This window comes from Artibeus jamaicensis, unplaced genomic scaffold (assembly GCF_021234435.1).
Source record: "Artibeus jamaicensis isolate MK-2021 breed Jamaican fruit bat unplaced genomic scaffold, CSHL_Jam_final contig_685, whole genome shotgun sequence".
Classification (NCBI taxonomy): Eukaryota; Metazoa; Chordata; class Mammalia; order Chiroptera; family Phyllostomidae; genus Artibeus; species Artibeus jamaicensis.
The window spans coordinates 854,975-875,346 of record NW_026521924.1 but is presented as its reverse complement, the minus strand read 5'-3'; the positions used below and the strand labels follow the sequence as shown (position 1 = coordinate 875,346).

The window sequence follows — 20,372 nt, the reverse complement described above, 5'->3', positions numbered from 1 at the left end:
CTGCTGCACACTCTCATGTGGCTCTTTTATAAGAAATAAAGTCTAGGTACCCTGTCAAAATCTCAGATCTTATTTATAGCTTGCTGCAAAATGGCTTATTGTCATTTACTACTTTTTATTTGATTTATATAACATTTACCCACCAAACAGCCCATAGGTTTATTTACATAAAGAATACACACACACAAACTTGAACTTCCCTCAATGCTGTCATGTAATTAGTAACACAGCACCAAAAATCTGTATGAGGCTTCTCCACTTGATTTTTGTTCTCAGGCCATGTTCAGAAAAGGCAGTTACCATATTACTTTTACTTTGAGTGTTTATTGTTTGCCTCTAGGTGGATCGAATCATCTTCTGTGTCTTCCTAGAAGTTGACTTCAAAATCTACAAAAAGAAAATGAACGAATTTTTCCCTGTAGGTGAGTAAAGCAATTTGTTTCTTTTGGAATTGAGGATTGAACAAGTGGAGGCATCACTTATATTTCTGTTTCATTTCACATCTTAAAGACTGTAACAAATGTAATCTCCATGCACTAATCACCATGGGAAACTCACCATAGTTTTTAAGAAGTCAACGTGATGACAGGAAATCTAGGCCCTAGATCTCTCTGTCCCATGAGGTCATTGTGTTGTCTTGGGGACATCAGTTAATCTCTTGAGTATCAGTTCCTCACATCAAAAGTGAGAGACTTGGTCAAGTAGCTTCTAAGGGCTCTTGTTCTGGCCCTAAGTTGCATGATCTGTGATTTCTTCTCCAAACTTACAAGTTGTCCAGATCTGTGTCTACATCTACCATGTTAATACCTTTGATGGAAATGGTGAGAAGCACATTTATGTTTGTAGCCACAGTTTAAACTTCCTGCATTAGAACCCTATTCCCCTCAATTTTCTGGGCCCAAATTGCAATGAAGGTGGAAGCATTGTCTAGGGCAATCTGAGGAAGGTTCTCTTCATCTTATTTCACATTTATCTTTGTGCATGTCAGTAAAAACTCAGGGCTACTATTAAAGAACCGTAACTGAGGGCTGTACATTGATTGACTATGCCATTAGTTGAATCTGGTTAATTTGTATGTTTCTCCTCACTGTCTCTCTTCCAGTCTAGGAAGGCTGAGGCTTATTTAATGCCTTGCTATTTTTTACTGTAAAGGTATGGTACCGACGTGCTTTACTCAGCCACAGTAAAAATGACTTCCAGGACATTTCAAGTTACTGTAAGCATTGGTGGCACCTGCCTTTCAGAAACCTTTCTTTCAAAGATTTCATGTCTATTTCAAGTGGATTTTTATGTAAGTGTAAGAGGTAGGAAGGAGTGAATGGAGGGTGCTGGCACACATTCACCCTCTTAAGCACTGTCTATCAGAGCCACACAACAGAGAGGACACCCTGCCTACAGATCAGGGAGGGCAACTGCTACAGGTGCTCAACTCTGCTGATGTTCAAAGTGGACAAAGTTTTTCTGGGTAATTTGAAGTCCTTCTCCAATTTAAAGGTAAATCTGCTAAGTGCATTTAATTCAGAACATTAATTATAGTATTTCCCTAATTATAACATAATGTAAATTCAGAAATACTCCCCTGTGATGAAGAAGAGGATTGTGATTGGGGTATTTTTCTGTCCTTTTCTTTCTTCTTCTCTTCCTCTTTTCATTTTAGCTTTTTTATTTTATATACAACTAGATGTTTTATATCATAGTGAAGCACTTTACAACTATTTAATAGATAGCTCTTGATAATGAGTTGAATTTAATAAATTCTTCTCTGCATATTCTTTCTGTCTCAGTCTCCTTGTTTTAAACTTTTATTTTCTGCATAACCACAGTCAGCTGATTATGTCTGCATTTCTGCAACTTTAAATAGTCTTTAGAAAGTTTATTTATCTAAAAAATGTGACTTGTCATGGTGTGTGGTATAAATATTCTCATGTCTTGTCAACATCGCAGCATATTTTATAAATTTTGGACTCTTTGATATGTTTAAAAATGATAACAATTTTCATTCTTGTCTTCTAAAATGAAAACTTGATTTCACTCTAACATAAGATAAAAAATAACTGTGTTAAGTATAATCCATTGATATTAAAACAAATCTATCCATTAGCAGGTATTTCTAATGATGCAAAGCCAAAAATCATACTACAATTTTTTAAAATGAGGCAATTTTAAGAGTTTAGAATATATTAATAACTATGCAAATAAATGATTGTTTGAAATATTGCTATACTAAATAAATCCAAAATGTATTTTAATACTTGAGCCAATGAAATAATAACATCATATTTAGTTTCACATCAATGCTTTCAATCATGGCACATTCATGGAACTATTTCCAGTGCATATTTATAATAATAAGTGCATTTTAAACTAAATGTCAAATCCTCCAAAATTGTTGAATATTTCTGTAATGCTGAGGCAACAGCCATTTGTAAATTCTAATTATGCAATATGAAATAAAGGTAATTTCTAATGGAATATGTGACTGCTAATATAGATGATCTCCATTATCTGTCCATAATTTAAATTTATGGTTAATTTATAACAGTACCAGCTTTGATTAGAATATATTTTTTCTGACTTGCCATATATTCTCCCTGGACTGACTTATTCAGGGTACCTCTAACTAGACTTCTTAACCCTTTCCAATGCAATGATGATAATAGTTCAAAGGAGAAAACGTCATTTTTATATTAGACCAAATCTTGGTGTTTGGGGGGTAATCACATGTATTAAATTTCATAATTAGGGATCTGAAACAAAATGTATGAGAAAACACTATAAGTTAGGCTAGAAAAGGTCATATTAAAGGTATAACACATGTATAACCACTACCTAATATTAGTGATAAGAATAACAGCTAATATTTATAGTTGCTTTCTATTAGCTAGATACATGGGCTAAATTACTCCATCTTCATAAGTCTGAAAAAGTAGACATTTTATTAACCTTACTTTTTGAGCTATAGAAAATGATGCATACTTGAGAATAATGAGGTATATAGCTATGGAGCAATGGAGTTATATTTTAAAATTGGCAATGACATTTGTCATTGCACAAGTGATAACAGGTTAATTTCCTCAAAGTGTCTTCAGAAAAGGATGAGTTCAACTCTGCAGATGCATTTGGAACATTGAGAAAGTCTTATTTCTGATTTCATCTAGTGCCCACCATTTTTCAAAGCTGCCATGCTTCTCTTCATTCTAATACCTCTAGCTGTCTTCATGAAGTCTTTCCTGAGTTAAATAGTTACTTTATAGATCTCAAAATTAAACTGTAAATCACTTGGTCAGTGTGGTGCTATTACCTCTAGGTGAGCAGGAAAGTGGTCATGAGGAAGTCAAAGACCTTACAGCATGGCCATGAGGAAGACTGGAAAGTTGCCTGTATTAGTTTGCTAGGGCTGCTGTAACCAAGTACCACAGAGTGGGTGGCTCAAACAACAGAAATGTATTTCATCACAATTCTGGAGGCTACAAATCCAGACTTTAGGTGTCAGCATGTTTAGTGTCTTCTGAGGCCTCTCTTCTTGGCTTGTAGATCCACATTCATGAGATCTTCCCTCTGTGTATGTCTGTGTCCCAGTCACTTTTTCTCATAATAAAACCAATTATATTGGCTTAGGGCCCACACAAAAGACCTCATTTTAACTTAATTACCTGTTTAAAGACCCTATCTCTCAAAACAGTCACATTATGAGGTATTGGGTCTTAGGATTTCAACATATATATATTTGGGTGGGAGGTTGGGGGGCAGGGGATACCACCCAGCCCCTAACAGGCCCATCATGAAAATGTAGTAAGAATCTCGAAGGAAAGAAACCAACATTTTTTCCCCAACAGTTTTATATCTTGCTGAGGGTGAACCACATTTGACCTTTTCTTCTTATATGTATTATTTGGAATTCTAATGTTGCAAATTTATGGAATTATCATACACTTTGGTCATAAATATTTTATAATTATACTGTACCAGTACATGGCCTATAGCAAGTAGTATTTGTATGATACAACTCAGAAATCTGTTTTGTTCTTAACATAAAAGGTTTATAATTTTTAGTGTGAAGGATTTATTGTATATAGTTTTCATTCACTGGGACTATGGACAATATATTTTTTAATTACAATCTAAGTCTCAATAGAGATTTTAGGGATATGAACTCTCCTCCCAATAATGTCAAACTTATAGTTTGGAACTACAGTAAAGAATCCTGATGTTGCACATTGGAGTGATATCATGGTCGGACTTCCTCCCTCTGTCACATTATTGAAACCTACATTTGTTCATAGCAGTGTTTCTCAAGTAGGGGTGATTTTACCTCTCAGGGAACATTTGAGGCATTTTTGGTTTCCACATTGGAGGAAAAGCAGGGGCTAGTGGTATCTACTGAGTGGAGGCCAATCATTCTACTAAGCATCCTACGAAGCACATGACAGCCTCCCACATCAAGGAATTACCCAGCTCCAGATATCAACAGTGTGGAGGTTAGAAGGTTCTGGTATGGGACTGTCCCTCTTGCAGTTCAGGCCAACAGGCCCAACTTTGCCTTGGGATTAGGTTTATTTTTATGGAGTTCTATTTGCTGATATCTCACCCAGACTTGCCTGGCTAACTGGATTTAGAAAATGTGCCCTTAATCACACCTCTGACTTCCCAGATCTATGAACCCCTCCTCATCCAGATGTCTGAACTTACCCTCTCTCCACCCACAGATTTTTATGTGTGGTCTTCTATGTTACCTGCCTGGCTTTCTCTGCTCCAGTTCACTCCTGTTATCACTGGTCTACTGCTGCCCCTGGCTCTAGGGTGTTGCTCTCAGAAAATATGATTAAATGTTATGCATGTTTTATACACCTAATGTGTAAGTGTGGAAGTAACGGCTAATAGACAGAGCAAGGAAGTACAAGTTCACCACTTTTTTGCTCTATATACCTCAAGCAAACCTCATTGCTTCTTTGACAAAAAGTCTTCACTTTTATCATTGATCATTAGCTTAATGACTATTGGTTGATAAAAACCCTTGTAAGCTCACAAATATGTTTTCATTTTAAAAATCTTCAACTCCCTAACACTATCCAGTCTCAAATGATTCATTTGCAATAAAAAAACCACCTATGACTAAAAGTACATCCATATTTTCTTTATTTTTTAACCCTGAAATCAATGGAGTTTGTCAATATTTTTTCCAGCTAGGAAATTTATTTGGCTTAGGTAAAATACTTGTACCAACCTATTAATAGTTAAATACAATTAATACATTTTAAATAATAACTAGCTGGGACTTCTGACCAAATGGAGGCATAGGTAGAAACATTGTGCCTCCTCGCACAGCCAAATTTAAAGACAACAAAGTTTTAGTAACAAAAACAAAACAAAAACACAGAAAATTGAACTATACGGAAATCCAACAATAATGAACCTTCAGCCAGACCAGTAAGAGGGTCAGCAACTGGTGGAGCAGGGGTTGCGCAGGAAAACTCGGCCAGACCTACCCACGAGAGGGTGGTGGTTGAAGGATCCCAGGCCTGGGGTTGTGACGGGCAGACCCAGTGAGGGCACAAGACGGCAGGCTGACCACAGTCACACATTCACATGCAGATAAACTAGATAGATGAAGGAGCGAGCAGTGAGATGGACTACACAAGCCCCAGTGATGGGAAACAGCAAAAGGGACCTCTTTGCCCCTCTTTGACCCCCCCCACATACAACATCACAATCCAGCAACTGGGTTGCCCTGCCCTGGTGAACACCTAGGGCTCTGCCCTTCATAGGTAACAGGCGCAAACAGACCAAAACATTATGGCTCAAGAAGAACTCAAAGCCCCAGAACCGTTAACTGTAAGCAACCCAGAAATAGCCAACCTATCATATGCACAGTTCAAAACACTGGTGATGAGGATGCTCACAGAACTGGTTGATTTTAGTCACAAATTAGAGGAACAAATGAAGGCTAAACTAATTGAAATGAAGGGAAATGCACGGAAAAACCAATAGTGATGGAAAGGAAACTGGGACTCAGATCAAGGGAGTGGACCAGAAGGAAGAAAAAAAATGACCAAACAGAAAAGCATGAAGAAACAAGAATTCAAAAAAATGAGGAGAGGCTTAGAAACCTTCAGGACATCTTTAAATGTTCCAACATCCGAATTATAGGGGTACCAACAGAGGAAGAGGAAGAGTGACAAGTGGAAAACTTATTTGAACAAATAATAAAGGAGAACTTCCCCAATCTGGCAAAGGCAATAGATTTCCAGGAAGTCCAGAAAGCTCAGAGAGTCCCAAAGAAGTTGGACCCAAGAAGTAACACACCAAGGCACATCATCATTACATTAGCCAAGGTTAAAATGAAGGAGAGAATCCTAAAAGCAGCAAGAGATAAGGGGACAGTCACCTACAAAGAAGCTCCCATCAGACTGTCAGCTGATTTCTCAAAAGAGACCTTACAGGCAAGAAGGGGCTGGAAAGAAGTATTCCAAGTCATGAAATCCAAAGACCTACATCAAAGATTGATCTATCCAGCAAAGCTTTCATTTAGAATGGAAGGACAGATAAAGTGCTTCTCAGATAAGATCAAATTTAAGAAGTTCATTGTCACCAAGCCCTTATTATAGAAAATGTTAAAGGGACTTATCTAAGAAAAAGAAGATAAAAAAGATGAACAGTGAAAGGACAGCAAACTTACAGTTATTAACAACCACACCTAAAACAAAAGCAAACTAAGAGGACAGCTAGTTTGGAGCAAAACCATAGAAATAGAGATCACATGGAGGGTTAGCAACAGTGGAGTGAGAGGAAGAGAAGGGGGGAGAAGGTACAGAAAATAAGTAGCATAGACTGTAGGTAGAAAATAGATAGGGGGAGGGCAAGAATAGTATGGGGAATATATAATCTAAAGAACTTGAGACATGTGGACATAAACTAAAGGGGGGGAATAGTGGAGGAGGGGTGTGCAGGGTAGAGGGAAATGAAGGGGGGGATAGGACAACTGTAATGGCATAATCAATAAAATGTATTTTTAAAAATAAAATAAATATATAATAACTAGCTGATAAAACTGGTAACATAGGAAAACAATTCCAGGTTGCATATATGTTCATCTCAAACTTGCCACTTGTCTCTAAGAGGAAAATTTGATTTAAACACAAAGTTCCATTCATGTTTATGAGTGTAACTCAAAAACTCATTGAAAAAAATCTTAAAGAGGCTGAAAATGTTCCTGTCTTCTTGTTAGACATAACAAAATAGTGAGCCAGTTGACCCACTAATATTTTGGGGATATTTCTCAAGCACAACATAAAATGATAAAATTGCAAAAAATTAAATACTTTGAAAATGAGTTTTGGAGACGGTACATATCATATTTAAAATACATGTATGATAATTATTAAATAGTAGTAGATAAAATTGTTATATATAAGAATCATTATAAATAAGTTTATAAATTAATTACAACTTTTTTTCCTTTTTTTAATTGTTGTTAAAGTACAATTATCTCCATTTTTTTCTCCACAACTCCACCCCACCCATCCCCACCTCCCACCCTTGATGCTAACCTCCTTTGGCTTAGTCCATGTGTCCTTTATACATGTTCCTTGACAACCCCTCCCCTTTACACCATGTTATCCCCTTTCCCTCCCTTTTGGTTGCTGTCAGTTTGTTCTTAATTTCAATGTCTCTAGTTATATTTTGCTTGCTTATTTGTTCTGTTGATTAGGTTCCTGTTAAAGGTGAGATCATATGATATTTGTCTTTCATCGCCTAACTTATTTCACTTAGCATAATGCTCTCCAGTTCCATCCATGCTGTCATGCAGGGTAAGAGCTCCCTCTCTCTTTCTGCTGTGTAGTATTCCACTGTGTAAATGTACCATAGTTTTTTGATCCAATCATTTACTGATAGGCACCAATAATTTGAACATCTTTTAATACATCTAATATTTTATAAATAAAAAAATCAAAACCTTCTCAATCAGGTTTCTGTTTATTTGACCTGCTTATACTATCCCAAATAGGTATTTGGGATACTTATACAATAACACAATACAAATGTAGTAAGTATTATTGAAATGAATGACTTTTCTTTTTTCTGTGTGTTTTATCATTTATTTCTATCTGTCTAAATTATACACACTCTTGCAAGGCAACTCTGGATAATTTTTATATTATGATTTGTTTTTTGATCTCCTTGTCTCATCTCACTAATGGAAAGGTAAGTTTGTGGAGATCAAAGACCATTTCTAATATTCCACTGCAATTTCCACAAGGTGTAAAATTTCTAAATATATAGTAGGTGTTTATTATAGTAAATACATAACTTTTATGAGTTAAAACTGAAACACTATTTAACCAGTCTCAGGTAAAAAGGCATTTTTTCCCAGAAAGTATAAGTATTGTTACTATAGCTAGATAAGGGTACAGAACTTTTTTTCATATATTTTCACCTTCCAAAGCAAAGAAGAATATCCAAAAAATTTAGATGATATTATCTGACAAATGGGCATATTTTTAAAAATTTACCTAGATCTATTCTTTAAATTTTAACAAGAGAAAGTATTCACATTACATCTTCTTTATCCCTCCTCCTTACTAATTTTGTAAGTTTTTTCTTATCTATTCTAGAATCATTCATTATCTTTCTGTCCATCAATAAACAAATAATTTATTATATGCCTACTATGTACCCAAAGCTCTGATCACTGCTGCATTTTAGCTATAGTTCTTATAACATGCCTAAGAGGCAAATATTTTGCATAACAATTGAAGACAGTATCAGCAAATAATCAAGTATAGCACCTGCATGGTCATAGTACCCAGGAATTCAGAGGCAAATACTCTAAGGACCAGAGTGGTCGGGTACATTTCATGAACAACACAGCACTTTCAGTAATCCATAAAGTATGAGCAGGTAGAGAGAAGCGACACCAAGTGCTATGTAAGTGACACAGAAGAAGCAGGGAAGTTTAGATGGGAGCATTTTTTAAATAAGGAGAATACAACTGAGAAATGTTGATGCTAAGAGTAAGTCTTTGAGTGGGATGATAGCATGATAGATTCTATATTTAAGAAGAATTAGAAGTTAATTATTTAAAAGAATTAATCAGGTGCAATTCACAGACAAGCTTTCTACCAGTAACCCTATGCCATAGGTTCATCAATCACTTAATGACAATGACACTTTATTGGCACAAATGTGAACAGAAGCTGGAGAAAGCTCAACAATTTGACCAAAGTCACATACAATTGGTTATTTCTGACCTCCAAGTCTTTCCACTACACAATGCTTCTTCCCGTAGCTATCCTGAAAACATGGATGATTGTTTAAAGGTAAACTTTACATCAAAAAATGTATTGTCTATTTGCAGTGATAATGCCAAAGCTTCTGAAAAAGCTAGTGTGCCTCCTGCCATATGGCATATCCACATATCCTATTATTTTCATCTTCTCATCATTTTTCCAAAAACAATAATGAAGCACAGGGTGCAATGATTTTGTAAGGTTTTCTCTCTTCTTGCCTTGTCAACACAGTGATAAGAAGACAAAGCTTGAGGGCAGTATTGGTGACAAGGATGGATAAGATCTGAAAGAGGTAACAAATGACTCATGAAGAGCTCAATACATAGTCAAAGGGTCTATATGTAGGGGAGAAACCATTGGGTTTGTCATCACAAAAAACAGTTTCTATTCCTGTCACAACTACCTTAGAACTGTGTGACTGTGTGCTTCACTTTTGTCATTGCCAACATAGTAATGGCCATTTCAAATAGAATGAAAAACAATGTAAATGAATATTCACAAGGGTATGTAAACCAAGCATCATAAATTAAAAAATATGCATATTTACTTTTCATTACAATTTTAAAGGAGGCATTTCAATTTGGGGACTTTTTAATATATATAACTTTTTATTACCAAAGTAGTACAGATTTGTAGTTTAAAAAAAATATATAATCAAGAAGAAGAAAATATAAACCATCTCCTACCCTAGTGTCCAGAGATAAATTAGATTTTGTTGTTTATCCTTCAGGTGTTTTAAAATAGAAAATGCAAACAGCCAGAAACATAGTCATAACTTGTGCGTATCACCATGCATTATGAATATTTTTCTTATCCTAAAATCTTCCATTACATAATTTTAATGAACTCAATGTTCACTGAAAACCATACCATTGAATTATGGAATTATTATTGTAAATTATTCTGTTTGTTTATAAATGACATATAGATAAATAGATAAATACTGATACACACTCACTTTTAGAATACTTTTCTAAAGTATTTCTAAAAGTGGAATTGTTTTTTCAAAATGCATACAAAACCAAGATGATTTTGATACTCATTGTCAAATTGGCCATTGTGTTTGCAGCACCATGAATGAATGTCATATACTGAATAACTTCAAGGGTCACCATTCATAGAACAAAAAATATGAACACCAACACTCTCATTAAGTGATCTGACTATCTTAGTCTTTTTGAACAGCTATTACAGAATATATAGGCTTGGTGTCATAAACTGCAGAAATTTATTTACCATAGTTCTGGAGGCTGGAAGTCGGAGATGAGGATATCAGCATGATTGCGTTTTGGTGAAAATGCACGTCCACATTTCAGACAGTCTTTTTCTCCTTGTATATTTACATGATGAAAAGATGGAGCTTTCTGCAGTCTCTCTTATATGGGTTCCAATTCTGTCCATGGTTGCTTCACTTTCATGGTCTATTTTCCTCCCAAATGTACTGCCTCCCAGTACCATCATATCGAGAAGTAGGATCTCAACATATGAATTTGGGAAGACAAAAACGTTCTGTTCATCGCACAGGGTTTACAGCCCAATGAGTAGTACATGGGATTTTACTTTCCCTTCCTCTTCATAGTGGGGCACATCCATGTTATCACCATTATACATGACATAAGGTAATTACTGAGTAACTAAGTGTATTTTGTCACTACTATGGCTTATTCTCTTGTCATTTATTACATTTCCAAATGTCTTAATCAACATTGTTAATATATCCTTTGCACATTTTTGACTATTTCATTTTTCTTATTAATTTCTAAGAGCTCTTTTTATATTAAAGTTACTAATCCTTTCAAATATACATTGCAAATAGTTTCTTTGTGATTCGTCTTTATGATATTATTCTTTTATAACAAAAACAATAAGGAAAGGTAGAAATAAAAACAAAATAAAGATGAAAGAAAAATGTGAAAAAAAGGAAGGAGAGAAAAAAGAAAAGTGAAAGGGAAGGAAGAAAACAATGAAGATAAAGAAAAGAAAAAAAGAAGAAACCCTTTTTATAAGAGAATGAAGATGAAAACTGAAAACTCAGAAAGGAACTTGATATTAACCCTCTGTACTTAATGTCGTATTAAATCACTTTATTTCTAAATGGAATTGTTCTGAGTTCTACTCCTCAGAAATTTTTTATGCAAAGTAATCTGCTTCCTGATTACCAGGGGTGGTAAGAGGAAAAATGCCCTACCCACAAAGATGTCTTAATTTGTGACTATGTTAGGTTATTTCACAAAGGGAAAATAAGATTGTAGATGGAATTAAGGTTGCTGATTAGCTGACCTTAAGATAGGGATGTTATTCTGAATTATCTGGGTGAGCCCCATGTAATCACAAGAATCTTTAAAAAATGGAAGGAGGCAGAAAAGAGTCAGAGGAGACAAGGCTCTGGAAGAACGTTCAGAGATGCAATCTTGCTGGTTTTGAAGATGGAAAATGGGGGCCACAAGCTAAGGAATGTGGGTGGTTCTAGCAGCTGGAAGGCAAGAAAACAGATTATCTCCTAGACCCTCCAGAAAGAAACACAGCCCAGCACACTTAATTTTAGCCCAGCGAGACCCATGCCGGACTTCTGACGTCCAGGCCTGTAAGATAGGAAATGTATATTGTTTTAAGCCACTAAGTGTGTAGAAATTTGTTAGCAGCACCAATAAATTAATGCACTAGTTGTTCTTAAATAAGTATAAGAAATGCAAGATAAACTGCTTACCCAGTTTGAACTGTACTTTTTCTTTCAAATGACACATTCAATGTATAAAAAAACTACAAAGTGAATAAATTCAATTTTCTTTAATTGTGAATATTTATAGGAACTTGGTATATTTGTACAATTTTAATATGTGGATTGCATTGATGTTTAGAAATATACAAGATGTGCTCTCTCTAATGTGACATAAATGAGTTGACTGCTTTCTTAGGAAATGGGTGTGAACCATTTCCACTTGACGGGCCTCAAAAGCTACAAACACATTTTGCCTTCATTGAAAATCCAGTGAAGTGTTGCTGTAACCAAGCAACCTGAATACAAGAACAAGCAGCAGGTATAGACAGAAAGCAATCTGTCTCTTCAGAAGCAGGGAATGTGCAGTTTGTGTAGCAAATGCTGATAAACAGCAGAACAAATGAAGCCCTGGGGACAGGAGCATTGACTAAGCAGTTTGATCTAGTTAGGAAGTTCTGATAAAACAAAGAAAAGGCAAAATGCTGGCTGGAGAAGGGAGAATGCCATAGGCAATCTTAACAGAGACACCTACTGGGTGCTTTTAAAAGACACCCTTCTGACATTCTGAGTATATTGATACTAGTTTTATAGTTGAAAACATTGGGTAAATGCAAGGGAAAATGATTAATTTTGAGGACTACTATATGAATAAAGTAATTTCTAACGAGACACTGAAGTTAGAATAAAGATAAAAATAAACAATAGAGTAAATGAAAATCCTCCAACCAATGTGCTTAATGTTTGGGTCTAAGTTCTACGCTTAGCCACATGTCTTTGAAGTGTTGTCTGCTTTACTCCCTATTCCCTCCAAAATCTACAGCAATCCTGTGATTATCTCTACCTTCCTACCACACTGTCCTTCTTGAGGTTACCAGGATCTCTCTGACAGGTGGAGCATGGTTATTGAAACCAGTGCCTATTTAATCTCATGACTTGACATGACTCTTTGCGGTGTTTAACTTGCTTGAATGGACTTGAATTTGACAAGGAAAGGGTATGACCTATTTCAGGTGCCTGTCCATTTAGTTTCTTAGAAGTAAGAGCCTGCCTTAATAGGTAACTGTTGTCCAATCTCTTCCACTTCTCTTTCTGCCATTCCTCACTGGTATACTCACCTGCACATAGCTCCTCTCCAGTTGGAGACCCTCAGGCATCTCCAATCCCAGCACATCTAACACTAGATTCAAAATCACCCACACTTCCTGGCTGGTGTAGCTCAGTGGATTGAGTGCGGGCCTGTGAAACTCACGATCGAGGTTCGATTCCCAGTCAGAACACATGCCTGGGTTGCAGGCCAGTTCCCAGCAGGGGACTCATGAGAAGCAACCATACATGGATATTTCTCTCCTTCTCTCCTTCCCTTCCCCTCTAAAGATAAATAAATAAAATCGTTTAAAAAATGAGTTAAAAAATCTCCCTCACTCCTTTACCCTACTCCTGAATCCTATATCTTGATAAGTGGTATCATCATGTGCCCAACTGGCCAAGCCAAAAGCAGCAGAATCATGCAGTTTTCCGAGCAGTGCCTCTTATTGATTCATGTATTTATAAATCAAGGAGATCTGAGTGTTCCTCTTAGCTAAGGATCAGTTGGGTTGCCAGGGGTGTGGGTGAGGGGGCGGGGCACTGTGGCTTTGGATTTTTCTACTGGCCCTATCAACCACCTTGCAGAAAGTGAATTTAGCAAATGTTAGATTCAGTGGATCCAGGTTTCCAATCTAATGGCAGGAGCCATGCTCAGTGAGACCTTCCTTTTGTTAGTCATTCTTTGCTTGGAATTTCTGTTTTGTCAAGTTTCACAAGAAGCCATGAGGCAACCAACATCTCTTCTACATCATAGAAATCCTAAAAAGCTTGCAGCACTTGATTTTTGTGATTTTTTTCTCTGTAAATGCACATTGCTCCTAGAAACCTTGGTAAGGAATTACTTAAAGGAAAAAAGAGACTGCAGAAGAAGCTTGTGGTATGAACTTAAGCCTCAAAAAAGGATTTGGGAGAACATGAGTAAGATCACTATAACTGTTTTTTGCTTGGCATGCATGCCCTTATGTGTGAATGTCCCTGAAGTTTTGACAGAAAAATTGTATGGTTTATTTCAGGTGTCCATTCCTTTATTTTCTCAAAAGTGGAGAGGCTGCCTTAATAGCCCATGAGGGTAACTTCCTCTTCTTTGTAATTCCTTTCCCCTTGCGACCTACAAGTCCCTTTGAAGCTGCTCTCTATCCATATACATGCCCCTTAGCCAATCGAAAGGTCCTGGGCCTGGCCTGTGATAACCATGCCATCCAGCTCATGATAGCTGGGTGATTTTGTTACAGTGGAAAATTGTAACCCACCCCATCATTCTTTTGATATTGTTTCTGCAAATCCTGACTCTGACTAACACATAACTTGTAGATAAACAGCATGTTTCGATAAGAATCCTAGGAACTGATTTCAAAAATACAGATTCTGACCTTCAAGCATCCTAGGTCAGGTAGATTTGCTGACCTTCAACCACAGAGTCAGGGTGATATGAAGCCAGGATGACCAAACCAGGATGATGCACACCAGACCATCACTTGCCTTATCAAAATGGACTGTGCTCATCGGCACATAGAGAACTTGGCAACCCTCTCCCTTGATCTCGTTGTCCCATTCCACTCTTCCTCCGTATAAAACAAAAACAAAAAACACCTCTGCCTCCAATGAGAGGGGATATGAACTTTGTGACATGAGTCCCCCATCTCCCAGATGATCAGCATCTGCAGATAAATCACTTGCCTTTCCATAAGCACCTGCCTCAAGCATATTGGCTTTTCTAGCAGTAGGCAGCTGGACCTCTGTTTTGGTTATAATTTCAAGCTCAGAGGAAAGCACATACTACCTTATGAAGAGAATAACTGTTATTCAATCCCCAGGAATCATGTAATGTGGGCACCCCTGTACCAACATTAATGTTCGTTAGATGTCACCAGTTAGCTGAGTTTGAATATCCAAAAAGCAGGACAGCTACTCTTTCTAGAAGATTCTCTTCCAGAATACACAAATATCAGTACATTTTTAAGCTAGTAATTCTCAAGCTTTCTTTAAGTGAAGGAGTAAGACAAATCCCAAGTCATGGCAAAATCCATGATATATGTTGTTTTACAAAGAAGTGTAAGATTATCTGTTATTGGGTAATGAGATGCTTCTCCAGAGATGGATATCTTTAAGACAACAAACTTTCATATGAACTCTGTATCCCATAAAAGTAGGTGAAGTTGATAGTATAGACTTCAAAGCATGTTAGGGACTTCCTTATGAAGGGGTTTCCAAAGAGTATAAAGCTGTTACTATAAACTGGTTATTCATGGGAAACTAATTGGTTTTTATATCATTTTTATTAAAATAGGAACTGTAGTTACAGTTATACTTTTGTGCAGAATTCAACAGGGTACTCTGACAGAGAGTAATGTTGTGAATAAAAAGAGCATCTATTATGAAGTTAACATCAGAGGCCCCTTAAGATGATGTGGAGCTTTAGCCTAGGAAAGGAAGGAGATTTTCTGTAAGTGGATTTCTGAACACACAGAGCCACATCATCTGGTGGACTTCCCTCTGCTTTGAAATGGTACCGGCATCACTTTGACTAAAAAAAGCTTATTTCATGTTTGTCCACCAACACAGAAGTATAATGCTTAAAGAAGGGCAGTGGCTCCATCAGTCTCCTAACTGCTCCAAATTTTGAATGGCACAACTTCCTATAACCATACACCTACATCTTCTTTTATGTATTATCTATTTCCTGGTCTTATTAGAAAAAATTATGGCTAGAAATGCGTTGCATAAATATGGCTCAAGTGAACACGTTTTATAAAATAACGTTGAACTAAATTGGATTTCATTAATAAAGAATGCCATCTTAGGTACTTTTCAGACCAAAATACTGTGCTTTATTTTTTAATACAAATAATATCAAAATATTAGGGCTTTTTGTAGACTTTTAGCAAATTTCTCTTATGAAAAAATGTTATTGCTCAAAGGATAGTGTATTATTCCTCTGTTTCAAATAGTTCCCTTTTCAGGATAAAGTTTAAATGCTTCAACCTAGAGTATTAATCAGGATTCTACAGAGAAACAGGACCAATAGCAGATTGTGTGTGTGTGTGTGTGTGTGTGTGTGTGTGTGTGTGTGTGTGTACTCTCTCTCCATAATCACATATATATCGAGAGAGGGGGAGAGAGAAAAAGTATAAAGAATTTGTCTATACAGTTATGAAGGAGATGGGGAAGTAAAGGAATGCAGTAAGGTTAAACTATAAACAAGTTGTCATTGTCCCTTCTCTGATACCTTTTGTAAAGGCACTGACAACCGGTGGCTCACTTCTGTCATTGTGCAGGAGGAGACTCCAGATCATAGTACATAACATGCTTCTGAATTAGCCCACCCGAGAAACAAGGGAGCTGAAGTACTTATATGTACATCTTGTCCCTCATTTATAAAAGATACTCTTTGGTGGGGAGGTGGTAAATACCCTGATATTTCTCTAGTAGGCTCAAGCAACCCAGAGAAAGCCTTCAGGCAGAGAGATCCAGGGGCTGGTGGCTAGATGTCAGGCTTGGCAAAATTAAAGTGTCAAGGAACAAAGGGGAGATGCAGGGCATCTACATCTGCTTGGAATCTACTGCCTTTCTTGTCTTCCAGTGAATTTTCACCCTTAAGGATTCAGCTTAAGCTTCATCTCTTCTGGAAAGCCTTTGTAGACTTTCTCTCTTCCGTAGCTGCCTCTTGTCTGTTTCCCAATAGAATCTGTTTACCTGCACCAGCTATTCCATTACTTCCTCTTCTGATAGTTGTTTTACTTTTCTACATCACCCACTTCTTCATAAGCTCTTTGAAGAAAGGAATTGTCAATCTGTTTCTTCAGGGCCTTGCATAGTTCTGGCACATGGTGCTGATCAATAAATGGTTGTTTAAGTAGTAAAAGTAGTATAATAATGACATCCTAACTGTGATAGGCAGTATTTATTGAATGCTCATTTTGTGTAAGCATTGTACATGTATTAGCAACTCTAGATGATTAATACATACTTTTGTTATCCCAGTTCTAGATGAGGAAGCTGATGTATAGGTTCATGTAATTTGCAGCAGATTACACAGCTATATATAGTTGGGCCTGGAAATAAACTTAAACAGTCTAAGTCTAGATCCTTGATATACTCTTCACCAATATATGAATAAGTGAGTGAAAGATTATAATGAATGAATGAATGAATGAATAAAAACACCAAGTATGATCCTATGCACAGAGAGGTCTTTCTGGGGATGATGCTATCAGTACAGTCTCTGAAGTTCAAATATCTGCTCTAATGTCACATTTTTTAAGAACCCTTCCAAGTAGCCCACCAGAAGCATCTATCCCTTCTCTGACACCTTTAATAATGGCATTGCCAACCCTCTACTATATGTTCAAATTTATCTTTACCTTCACATCCTAGTTTCCTTAATAATAATAGGTTTATACACAACTGCTTAAGGGTCTGATTCATCTTGGTGTTTTCTATTTCCCCAAACACAAAGCTTTGCACGCAATAGGCCACCAATGAGTGTTTGCCAGATGGACTAATGAATATATGGGTGACAAAAAAGACATCTTGGACTCTTCCTTTATTTTTTCTGAAAAACTGTAGAGACTCTTTTCCACCCTACTCTGAGATTCCAGATTCTATCATCATAGGGATTTTAAATGGTTCTGACAATACAATTCTGTTTAAATATATTAAGTTCAGGGAAAAATCTGTGAAGAGTTTACTTTGCAACATTTTGATAATCAGTTAGTCAGAAAATTATATTTCTTAGAAATAGGTATTCTTTCTCCCAAAATTACATTTGTAAGAAGACTGAAAGAAATTATATAAAAAATCACTAATATTTCTAACATATTTGAATGTAAGAAAAATTATTTCTTTAAAAGGTAATGATGACCATTAAGAATTACCTTCTTAGGCCCAGGGGGCCTGAGAACCACACGATCGCAGTTCGATTCCCAGTCAGGGGACACACGAGAGGCTACCATACATTGATATTTCTCTCCCTCTCTCCTTCCCTTCCCCTCTAAAGATAAATAAGTAAAATTTTTAAAAAAATAATTACCTTCTTAAATCTCAAATTAAATGCATTTTCTATTTCTACTGACTACTATACCTCTAATCTTTATTTATAATTAACACTCAAAAGAGTGTCATATTGAATAAGTTTGGCTAAAATATGACTATATTATAAAACACATCCAGAAGGAAGTTGCAAATCTTTACTGAGTCCTCATGGTTTTCAAATAATCACCTAGATACATGGTATATTACTATGTAGGAGTGACATAGGAAATAACAGAAATTTAGTGCAGTGGAAGCTTCTTTATTGATTCTAGTGTATAGAATGAATCATATTAGCTACCACAGACTACAGAAGAACATAAGACATAGTCTTTTGCTTTGAGAAAGTTATGATCTAGAGATGAACATAAGGAAGACACATATGTTAATAAGTGACTGTAGAATTTAATGGTAATAGTAGTTAATATTTATCATTTGCCCATGTCCTAGTGCTTTATGTGACATTATCACTTTGAATCTTAAAACTCCTTAAAGGAGGCAGTATTATTATCCCACTTGATGATTTATGAACCTGAAACTCAGTAAGGTTTGTCAACTTCTCTAAGATCACGTACCTAGTGAATGGGTGGATAGAAAAGCCAGTATGCAAAGGTCCTTAAAGTTGATATACTGGGGCAGTAAAAATAAGATATGCTGAAGAGAACATTGCTCATTCAAACTTTGGTTGAGTAGATATTATGGCATCTCAGCTTGGCCTTGAAGATGAGTGTGAATAGATGGAGCAGGGCCTTGCTTCCAAGACTGAGACAGGTAAAGGGAGCTGAAGAAGCCCTTGAGTAATCAGAGAAGAGTCAAGTGTTGTCATGCATGTGGGTGATAGCACGAGTGGAACAGCTGTGGTGAAATTGATAGAAGTGGTTGGAACCAGATATCTTGGTCTTGAATGTTACCCCAGGGAACCTAGACTTTTCTCATTAGACAGAAAGGAGTTACTGATCAGTTGTGAATCGTATCAGAGTTGTATTTTAAGATTGATTTGGAAGCTACATATAAAAGGAATTAGAGTCAGGATTTGGAAGAAGAAAGGACATGGGTAAGGCAAGTGGCACTGTGGTCTGAATTTGGGTTGCAATATGTAAGTAGGGAGGAACAACTATGGAAACAGACAGGATTCGACACTGTCTGAATGTGAGGAATATTTAAGAATAAGAAATGACAACACAAAATTTCAAAATAGCAAATATGTCATCCAGAGTACAGAAGAAGCACATGTCTTTGTCCAGGTAAAGGAAGCTGAACTGGGAGAGGAGATGACAGGAATTAAATAGGAGTTGTACAACTGGGGCAGATGAAAGCACATGGTTAAAGGTTGGAATTTGCAAACTGGGACTTCTCATTGCATAGTGCACAGATTGGTCACTGTGTTGATCTACAACCAATGGTGATTCCCACGTTTCTCAGACACTTAAAGTGAGAATGCCTATGTTTAATAAATGCAGAAAATGTTGCATTCAAAATCTGTAGCTTTTATTTTTTAAGAATTGAAATGACTTAAGTGACCATGAATAACTTTTGTAACAAAAACAAATTATTGCATATATAGCTTGTTACAATACATAATACTCTTTAAAAGAAATATAAACCCTAGGTGTTAAATTGTACCCTAATTGTTACTGAATAAACACACACAGGTTTGACTGTTCGCCACCTTAGGAAAGACATCTCTCAATGTCAGAGATTTGTGAAAAGGAAAGGAAATGTTTATTTAAAGCTATACGGACTTAAAGTAGTGACCTAATGTCTTCTTTAAAGTATCAAAGTTTTTTTTGGATACCCACAGACACCCACAATGCTTCCTTCTCCCCCTGCCCTAATTTGGGGTGCCATAACTCAGTAAAAGAAGTATGTGTCTGTGATGCATGGTGCTGGCACCACTGGCTATGTCGCCATCCAGGCAGGATCTTTAATTAATCCAAAGCCATGTGGCACCTTCTCATGGCCTACTGGCAATAGTTCTTTCACTCTTATTCCAGGCAAAGTCTCTCCTGCTTCCCAGGCCATGTGGCCAACAGGAGCACCCCAAAGCCTCATGGACCTCTTCTACCAAAGCTGCAGGGGTTCCCACTCTGGCCAAAACCACAAGGTTCTTTTAGGCAAAACTTGGGGAGGGGGTGGTCACCACTCTGCCAAAGCTGAGTGGTGGTTCTCTGCTAAAGCCACATGATGATTCTCTCTGCCCAAGCTGCAGGGGTCTCCACTCTGCCAGAAGCACATGGCTCTCTCTGCACTGC

At 36.7% G+C, this 20,372-nt stretch overlaps 1 protein-coding gene across 1 annotated transcript in view; it reads left to right on the top strand.

Annotated features, from left to right (window-relative positions):
- Positions 1-20,372, top strand: part of MACROD2 (mono-ADP ribosylhydrolase 2) — a 2,162,759-nt gene that overhangs the window by 1,957,391 nt on the left and 184,996 nt on the right. The window contains exon 9 of the mRNA XM_053671340.1: positions 341-422. Coding sequence (XP_053527315.1) covers positions 341-422 — 82 coding nt within the window. The remainder of the gene's footprint in view (positions 1-340; positions 423-20,372) is intronic.